We start from the raw sequence: 10,235 nt of genomic DNA on the forward strand, positions 1-10,235 counted from the left end.
GTAATGCAGTGCAGCTTGCAAAACGGAGCAGTTTACAGCTCAGATGGCGTGTCCGTTGGCGATGAGTGAATGGTGGCGGAGTGAGGCAGATAGGGGGCGGGGTCCAATCCCGCTTGACGACTCTGATCTATGTAGGTCCTGCACAGCGAGGGGCTTGAGGACTTGTCTACCTTCACTCATAACTCTCCCTGCCCCCACCCCTCCTCACCCACACCCTTTTCCTCTCTTCAGCCTTTCACCACTACCGCCACCCCCACCCCCACCCTACACGTTCGTCCCTACGTTTGCTCTGGCTTTTTTTTCTCTGTCGCTCGTTCCGTTCGCCCCTCACCCCTCCCCTTCCCCTGTTCGGTGGCTTACTGGTGTGTGTGGGTCCCCTGTGTCGTAGTAGGTAAAACAGCCAGCCGTATCACGGGCCAGCTTGTAGACACACATACCTGAGTGAAAGCGAACACACAGCAAAAGTAGTTCACTACTTCTAACCCACTCCACTTGGTTTGACGATCACACCAGGCCCAGCAAAGAAGAGAGCGCAGCAGAGAGACTGAGAGAGGGTCATATCTCAACAACGCTGTAGCTACGTACACACGCACACACACATTCGGCCCAGCGAAATCCGTTAGTGTCGTTCGTTTTCCACAAGATCGGAACGACAGGACTTGTTGCAGTGGCGGCCCATGTAACTGGACACACACTCGCACGCAGATAGGGGTCGGGAAAGAGCAGCTGAACAACAGTGTGTATCGGACCATCGAGGCAGTTTTGAAGCCACATCCCAAGCACTCCGGCCTGTTTACCTGCTCACTTCGCCGTCCACTTTTTTCCTCTCCTGTGGCGTCAGGGTGATTCCCTGAGGGTTTGTGTTGTGCCGGTGTTAAGGCGTTCACTACAGGGCCATCCCACGTCGTCCGCCGGCCCATCCCACCTGCTGGCAATGTCTGCTCTCTGGACCCTGGACACTCATGTAAGGCCACGTTTTGACATTCTCGCTGTGTTTTGTACCGTTTACTTTCTTGTTCTCAAAATGTCTCCATCCACCCGACCCACTTAGCCATTGATGATAACACCAAAATGTAATAAGAATTAATGAACAGAAGTTATGAAGTATGAAATCCAGTTTGGGGCTGTTATTACTCATCCATATGCTGTTTTCCCCTGTTCCTGTTTTCAAAAGAAACTCGTGAAAATGACATTGTTTTGTGGTGTGAGGGGAGACAAGGGTCGATCTCCCAGTGTCGCCTGTTTTGTTTGTGATGTTTTGCACACCAGATTGCAGTGTATTCTCCTTTTATCCTTACTTATGAATTGTGCACGTTGAAATGATGCAGCTTTACAAGTCGGCGAAGTACAAAACAATTCTGTGGTTGGATCACCTTGGTCACTGGGGGTAATTAACTGTGGCATTTGGACGAATCTTTCGCGATTGAGTGAATCAAACCGGACGTCTTTTCTGTAGGAAGGTATCTACATACTTGTTCAGCATTTGCTTTCTCTCTTTCTTACACCCCCTCCCACATTGAGTGTGCGTGCGTGTGCGTGTCCATGTATGGGTGTGTTAACATTGAACTTGTAGGTTCCCGTTTCAGCTGTTATTCATGTAAAAGGACATCTTTGAATGAAAAAAGAAAACAGACCAATAACACCAACCAATTCTGAACCATTTTCTGAAAGATTCTGTATGTTTAATTTAATCTCATTAAGGTTTGACTTATAAATAATTGTTTACAGTTTAAGTTATTTTGACATGTTAAACTTTTTGTTTACCGTTTAAGAAGAAAATATCACGTGAAAGATTTCGATGATTAGAAATCAGTGCGCAGTTTTGCTTGGAAGAACATAACAATGTTCATGCGTAAAAGAGGTGTGAATTACAATACGTACAAAAATGAGAATAACATGTTAATCGTAAAACGATCTCTCTCTCTCTCTCTCTCTCTCTCTCTCTCTCTCTCTCTCTCTCTCTCTCCCTCCCCCTCTCTCTCTCTCTCTTTTGCCATTATTCCCCACCCATATCTCCCCTCCCCTTCCCCCACTCTTTCCAACTAGTTACATCCTGGTTCTGTTTGTATCGTTTATTACGAATGGAGAGGGTTTTTGTTTTGTTTTTTTGTTTGTTTGTTTGTTTGTTTCTTTGGTTTTGTTTTGTTTTTTGTTTTTTACAAAGCGGTTTTCTTCTTCGTCTTTGTTTTCAATTGTTTATGTGTGTAGACAAGGAGGAACTGCAATCACAAATTCCAGGGTTGCCTCAGACTGTTTGTTTTCCTTTATCATTTATTTTACTCGGGCGGGCGCGCGCGCGCGCGCGCGCGCGCACACACACACACACACACACACACACACACACACACACACACACACACACACACACACACACACACACAGAATCCTTTTACAACAGGGCTCTTGTTCGTCACCAGCGCCAGGGTTTGTTTTGTGCTTGTGGGCTTTCTGTTGCTTTTTGTTGCTCGTGTTCCTTCCCTGGTGTTGGTGTTTGTGCTCGCCTTGGCGGCTTCTGTCGGCACGGGACAGGGTGGATAGTGTACATGGGTATCCACCCCTTTACAGGCTTCTGCCTTGTGTCCCCTTTTCTCCCCCACCGCCCCACCTTTCCCCTTCCTCACCTTTTCTTTTTTTTTCTCTGGGGTCGACCAGACGAGGCCCTCAGTGTCCACCCAATTGATGATGGCCGCGAATTGTCGTTGTCAGTGTGGGAGAGAGGGTGGAGTGGGGCGGGGTGGGGGCGTGGGAGGGGAGAAAGTAGGAGGTTTTGTGGTTGTGTGGTGGGATAATGCGAGTATGTGTGTGTGTGTTTAGAATGCGCATGCAGGAACGCACGCACACTCGCGCCGTCACAAACACAAATGCACGCACACACGCACGTTCGCGCGCGTCCCAACCATCCCTACCACACACACACACACACACATCACACCGTCTCTGTGATTTAAAAACTAAACAAACTGAAAGAAAAAGAAGGCGAGGGGGAATGTGCGAATGACCCAGTGGGGTTTATCAGGCCCGTAGTATGCCAGGAATGAAAGGCAGACTTGAAAGGGGGCGAGAAGCCTTCACAGGGGGCAGACACAGGGACCGCGCCTGATCCCCAGGCCTTCCCTCCCCCTGGCTGTCACCACCACCTCCACCTCCCACCCACCCCTACACACACTCCCTTCTTGTCAGTCCACTCTCTGACATCTGGTCAAGAAAAGAGTAACATTGAACGTCAGTCCACTCTCTGACATCTGGTCAAGAAAAGAGTAACATTGAACGTCAGTCCACTCTCTGACATCTGGTCAAGAAAAGAGTAACATTGAACGTCAGTCCCGGGCAGCTCAAGTCAGACTAATTATCGACAAAAAGGTTATGTCGTGATTTTTGTCCCATCCAGGCAAACATGCTTTTCTCAAAATGTTGCATTTGAATTTATGCAAAAGTCTCAAAATGTGCAGCGTGCAGACACGCATGTGCAGTTGTGCATCTGTTCACAACCATACCTTACAATTTTATGCGGGGTGTGTGTGTGTGTGTGTGTGTGTGTGTGTGTGTCTGTCTGTCTGTCTGTCTGTCTGCGTCTGTGTGTGTGTGCGTGCGCGCGGAAGAGGTATGAGTGGCTTTTACATTTTTCAAATCCGTTTTAAGCGATCGGACAGCAAGGAAACAATGTTGAACTCGCACAGTAACAGTTGTGTCACATATATATCTAGATACCCAAATCGTGTTGAGTACAGCTGTGCACGCTGTCCCAGGATTTCAGAAATAGGTGCTGTCTATCGGACAGTGATAAAGAGATATGTGAACCATATGCAGGCTGTCGATCTGTGTGAAATAGATGGCACAGTTTTGTCGTGTTCAGTGGATCTCGCATAACCTTTCATTCAAAAATTAATGCCACTTCGCTGTTTCGTCTGTGCTTTTGTAGTAAAGGGTGGTCAGTGGCTTTTGTATTTCCACGATATACTACAGTGTCTGGTGCGCTATGTCAGGTTTTGTTGTTGTTGTTTGTTTGTTTGTTTTTCGACTGGTTATCACACAGTTCCCAACCAGTCAGAATGATCAGCTCTATCAAATGTGATTTTCTCTCAAGCTTTCGCGACAGCTTTTTTTTCTCCCCATGGTTTCCTTTAGTGACATTACTTCCTTCAGGACTTTCAGTGCTTCTTACATTGGCAGAAATGATTTGAAGCGCTTCCTGAAATGAAATTTTGATAGCATTGTACTCTTTGAAAATGGAAACTGCAAATAATGATTTTGGATGATGCCAACAAACGGGGTTACGGACTGTAGCTAGCTGAATCCGGAAAACAAATCAGTCCCATCTTTGAGCAAGGAGTGGAGAAACGGGACCCTTGACGACAAGATTTGCGTGCGCGCACTGTTGTGCGTGTGTGTGTATGACCCAAGAATCGGTCAAGAGTGAAGAGAAGACGAGAATGTCAGGGAAGGTGTGGAGACCTTCAGAAAATGCACAGAAAGGTTGGACAGCTTTCAACAGCTTGGGGGCCAAGGCTCAGTGGTATTTTCTTCTAATCACCGTCCACCTTTCTCCCCTTGGCCCACGAAATGTCACAGAAACCACACCGGTGTTAAAGGAACGACAGGGACAGAGGAGAGGCAGGGAGGGACCCCCGTCCTCCCACCGCCACCCCCCATTCCCCCTCCCCTCCCCCGCCCACACACACGCACTCACGCACACACACACCCCTCCTCCCTCACACACACAGAGAGAGAAATACATACTGTATAAATCTCCTGCACGCTAACACACACACACACACACACACACACGTGCGCGCGCACAGAGAGAGAGAGAGATTAGTACACGGTCAGTCGATAAAGTTTCAGTGGCCTTTGTAAAGGCGGAGTGACCGTCCCTTGACACAAATCACCACAGGCGCCTGTCAGACGTCAGGTCAGTATGACCGGGCCTATCGACGCCTGTGGGCATTGCCCACTAACCAGCACAACACAGCAGATACACACTGACATGCAACAACACAAAAGGTACACACTGACATGCACAACACAGCAGGTACACACTGACATGCAACAACACAAAAGGTACACACTGACATGCACAACACAGCAGGTACACACTGACATGCACAACACAGCAGGTACACACTGACCAGCACAACACAGCAGGTACACACTAACATGCACAACACAGCAGGTACACACTGACATTCAACAACACAAAAGGTACACACTGACCAGCACAACACAGCAGGTACACACTGACCAGCACAACACAGCAGGTACACACTGACATGCAACAACACAGCAGGTACACACTGACATGCAACAACACAGCAGGTACACACTAACATGCAACAACACAGCAGGTACACACTGACATGCAACAACACAGCAGGTACACACTGACATGCAACAACACAGCAGGTACACACTGACCAGCACAACACAGCAGGTACACACTAACATGCACAACACAGCAGGTACACACTGACATGCAACAACACAAAAGGTACACACTGACCAGCACAACACAGCAGGTACACACTGACCAGCACAACACAGCAGGTACACACTAACATGCACAACACAGCAGGTACACACTGACATGCAACAACACAGCAGGTACACACTGACATGCAACAACACAGCAGGTACACACTGACATGCACAACACAGCAGGTACACACTGACATGCAACAACACAGCAGGTACACACTGACATGCACAACACAGCAGGTACACACTGACATGCACAACACAGCAGGTACACACTGACATGCAACAACACAGCAGGTACACACTGACCAGCACAACACAGCAGGTACACACTGACATGCAACAACACAGCAGGTACACACTGACCAGCACAACACAGCAGGTACACACTGACATGCACAACACAGCAGGTACACACTGACATGCAACAACACAGCAGGTACACACTGACCAGCACAACACAGCAGGTACACACTGACCAGCACAACACAGCAGGTACACACTGACATGCAACAACACAGCAGGTACACACTGACATGCACAACACAGCAGGTACACACTGACATGCACAACACAGCAGGTACACACTGACATGCACAACACAGCAGGTACACACTGACATGCAACAACACAGCAGGTACACACTGACATGCACAACACAGCAGGTACACACTGACATTCAACAACACAGCAGGTACACACTGCCATGCAACAAACGCGCCAGAAAATGAAGCAGTGTCGCGTTCAGATCTCTGAGAAATATTTGTATCACGTTTAGATTGCAGGTTAATGGCTTACCCGCAAAAAACGCTCTTGGTCAGCCAAAATTATTATATATAGATATATGTGGGTGGGGAAAGGAATGGAAGTACAAAGAAGAAAACAAGCTAACGAAAAATCAGACTATGTCCAGAAACACCTTGCTCTGTGTGAATTAGGCTTCACCTAAACAACCCAATGTTCCACGCCATATTTCGAAACATCAGAGTGTTTGTATGTCAGGTCACGTGACTACGTCGTATTGTGGGTCATGTGATGAAAAACAATGATAAAAAGGGAGGCTAAAAAATAAAAAATAAAAATAAAAATAACGCGTTTTTGTCTCGTCTCCTGATCAGACAGTACACACATCTATACGTTGTGGGCCAATGGCAAGACACTGTACGTCCCAGTTATTTGAACTGTTTGTGGAAGATAGGGGTTGGAGACCTTTTGTCACTGAACGAGACGCAAGCAGGTGACCTTATCAGGTCCTCCACATCTGGCGTGATAGCAAGCACCTGAAGGCCTTTATGAATGGCGGAGAAGATGGTATCTTACTGACCATTCAGAGAGAGAGAGAGAGAAGAGAGCGGTGTTTCTCATGACAGGTACAGCCTCATGCTCCGAACTGAGAGCATTGTTGGCTGGCGTGACCATGTCGACTGGCAGTCAACCGTCTAGTCGAAACAACGTGTGGTCCTCTGCATTGCAATCTATATATGCAGAGGAGAAGAAAATAGGAAGAGAACGCACGTGCGAATATGAAATCGGAGAGCTTTCGTATATATTTAAGTAAACAAAGAAAGAAAGAAGTTGAGGGCCAACTGGCCCCAAACAGAACACCCTGTCAAACCAGCCCCCCCCCCCCCAGTGCGGCCACAAAGCCAAACAGCACGAGCTTCCTCGTCACCCATGTTGATGGAGGGTGGAGTTATCAGGACGTGAGAGGATTCAAATCTATACATTTTTAAGGAACATGACATCATCTTCACATCAACAGCGCGCTGGCAGGACACCAAGTCGTGGTTTATTTCAGTCCTTCTCGGAAAAGAGAATTTTTAACATTGTTACTTTTGTCAACATAGGAGCTGAAAACTAAAAATTCAAAGTTCATGTCAGCAGGCACAGATCTATTCATGTACGTTTTCCTTTAAAGACAAATTGCATGTCTGCAGTAAAACATGAATAACAAGACAGACTTTGATGATGAGAAAATATGCAGATACATTTAAGTTTAAGAAATGAAGCAATAACAGTAAAGCAGTTAGTGATTATTACACACACACACACACACAAGAACGCAGAAGAATTACAAGAAATATTAGTTGAAAAACAAAGTAGTTTCCTTCCTGCTGTGTCCCGATTTCTCAGTATTTTTATTTCAGATTGAACAAAATCTTCATTTAGACGAAAGCTGTTCACCAGTCGGACAAGTGTCAATGTTTCTTTCATTTGCGTCGAAAGAAAAGAATCGTACACGCAGTTTCATCCAGATACCCCCGACACAAGCAGGATCGTTCACAACATATCAGCTGCTAGAAATACCCGAATTTACATTACTTTAAGCCTGAGCGTACAGCACTAGCTTTTTTTGTTTCCTTCTTCCGCACTAGAAACATGGATATGGTAGAAGGTGGCACTTGACAGGCTTGAACTAGTTAAAAGAAGTCCTGACTTGAATACATGCGCTTAGGAAGTTGATTCCTTCGTCATATAGCTTGGGCAAAGTATGAAGGGAGAGGGGAGAGGCTGGGTGTTTAAGAAAGGGTTGTGCTAGCGTCTTGGCTTCTCGGCGTTGTGACTTAATGCCATGGCCGCCCCTTGTCCAAGTGCGCGTAATCCGCGCCCCACCCCACCCCTCCCCCATCCTCATCACCACTCCTACTCTCCCAGGTCCCCAGAACAGACTGCGGCCACCGTTTGTGCTACTGTTTAGGGACAGCCAGATTTATTTGTTGCGGAGATTAGCCCACTTTCCCCCCCTCCCCTAATTCCTACCTTCCTACCCTGACACGAGCACGCGTGATTGAACAGAGAGGTGTTTTTCTTATGGAGGTTGAGGGGAGGGGGGACTGAAGGTGGCCCGTTCCGGTGGGGGTGTTCCGGAGGACGTGAACCACGTACCTGAAAACATTCCGAAAGCTTTTAACGTCTCTGCAGGAATGGCAGTAAGTACCGCTCACTTGTTAAAAAAAGAAAAAGAAAAGGAAGAATTTTTTTTTTTTTTAAATGTCTGCGGCAGTTCAGCCTACCGTTAAGGCAATGTGGTTCCTGCTGTTTATCATAGATACACGTAAAGAAACACGAACAGTGAAAGAATGTAGTTTGCGCACTTCTGATATGTTGTTTATGCTTTCGCCAGAACTATTATCATGAAACAATAAAGATCGGCTGTCCTTCCCTCATTATTATTAAGTTTACTGATGTGGATGTTTAAAATATTAATGCATATAATATGCTTAGGACTGGAGTGGCAGTGTGTGTGTGTGAGTGTGTGTGTGTGTGTGTGTGGGAGAGAGAGAGAGAGAGAGAGAGTATGGAATCGAGACAGTTGCTGGAGAGGGGTGGCAGTGAATGTGTCGGACTGACCTGTACAGTACTTGTGCCAGTGCACGGCGTGCTGCATGTCGACAAACTGCACCCCGGGGGCCAAAGAATTGTCAGGGTCTCTTTGTGCAGCATCTTCACGGGTCCCCTTGGAAGCATTTCCAAACAGTTTATTTGCCTTGTTGATGCAGGTGTTGAGCTAAATGCTGCCCCGGAGCGAGTGTATTGTTCTTGTGAAGAACAAAACTATGCAGCCGTTGTACAATGTTTATCAGGCAAGAGAGTTGGAGGGCGGGGGGGGGGGGGGGGGGGGGGGGGGACGGAAGAGGCACTCAACCTCATCAGTGGAACTTGCTTCCGCTAGTTTAACGATTTTTTTTTTTATGAAATGGTTAAAAAAAAAATGATGTCATGTCAACTGGGGGTGTACGCCTACCTTAAATAGACACCTAAAATAGACACCTTAAACAGACACCTTAATGACAACATGCTTATTTACATCATGGAGAGTGCTGTAAGAGAGGCACGAAATGGGACGTTTGAGTGTTATTTTCTAAACTGCCAGAAAGTGATGACACATATTTATAATACATGTTATCAAACAGTGATTTATCTCCACCCACCCAAACCTGTCTCTCCCTCTCCTCTTATCGTATTCATATTTTGTATTCGTATTTCTCTTTTTTATCACAACAGATTTCTCTGTGTGAAATTCGGGCTGCTCTCCCCAGCGCCACACATTTTTTTTTTCCCTGTGTGTAGTTTTATTTGTTTTTCCTATCGAAGTGGACTTTTCTACAGAATTTTGCCAGGAACAACCCTTTTGTTGCCGTAGGTTCTTTTACGTGTGCTAAGCGACATGCTGCACACGGGACCTCGGTTTCTCGTCTCATCCGAATGACTTATCCTTTCTCTTTCCCCGTTCTCCATGCCTACCCCTCTCCCAAAGGAATGCTAGGTATTTTTACATGGAAGGCGAACCTGTTCTGTCCCTATAGATACCATCAAAGTACCACCAAATTGAGTTTTGACATTGTGCACGTTTTTTGAATGACATCAAGTGGAGGTGTTTGACATCAAGTGGAGGTGTTTAACGTGCACGTGTAATCTTGACATAGAGGATATAGCACGATGCAGCAGTGTGGCCGGTATGATACATTGTGGTGTGGTCAGCCATAAGTGGGCTGTGATGGATGGGGCTCGTGACTTGTTACACCACTGGATGGCCGTGTACCTCAAAGTCCCATCGTTAATGACTGCCCCGTTACGTAGTAACTGGCGTCAGTTATGAGTGTGGATGTCGGGGATGTGTGTCACGTGCGGTTGAAAGATAGGCCTGGCCGCCATGTGTGCCTGCGCTGACAGGAACGTGACAAGGGGGCGGGTCTCTCTCTCATGTACTGTGCCGCTCCGGTCCGCACCACCAAATGTGGTATTTTGCGCACCACCTGTTG

The 10,235-nt window shown here is 46.9% G+C and overlaps 1 protein-coding gene across 19 annotated transcripts in view; it reads left to right on the top strand.

The window, feature by feature from the left end:
- Positions 1-10,235, top strand: part of LOC143297381 (RNA-binding motif, single-stranded-interacting protein 2-like) — a 251,484-nt gene that overhangs the window by 173,162 nt on the left and 68,087 nt on the right. The window contains exon 1 of one of the 19 annotated variants that reach the window (XM_076609836.1): positions 385-964. The exons of the other annotated variants lie outside the window; for them this stretch is intronic. Coding sequence (XP_076465951.1) covers positions 935-964 — 30 coding nt within the window. The 5' untranslated portion in view covers positions 385-934. Of the gene's footprint in view, positions 1-384; positions 965-10,235 lie in introns of those variants that run through there. 19 annotated transcript variants of the gene reach the window in all.

This window comes from Babylonia areolata, chromosome 2, assembly GCF_041734735.1.
Source record: "Babylonia areolata isolate BAREFJ2019XMU chromosome 2, ASM4173473v1, whole genome shotgun sequence".
In the NCBI taxonomy this organism is placed as follows: Eukaryota; Metazoa; Mollusca; class Gastropoda; order Neogastropoda; family Buccinidae; genus Babylonia; species Babylonia areolata.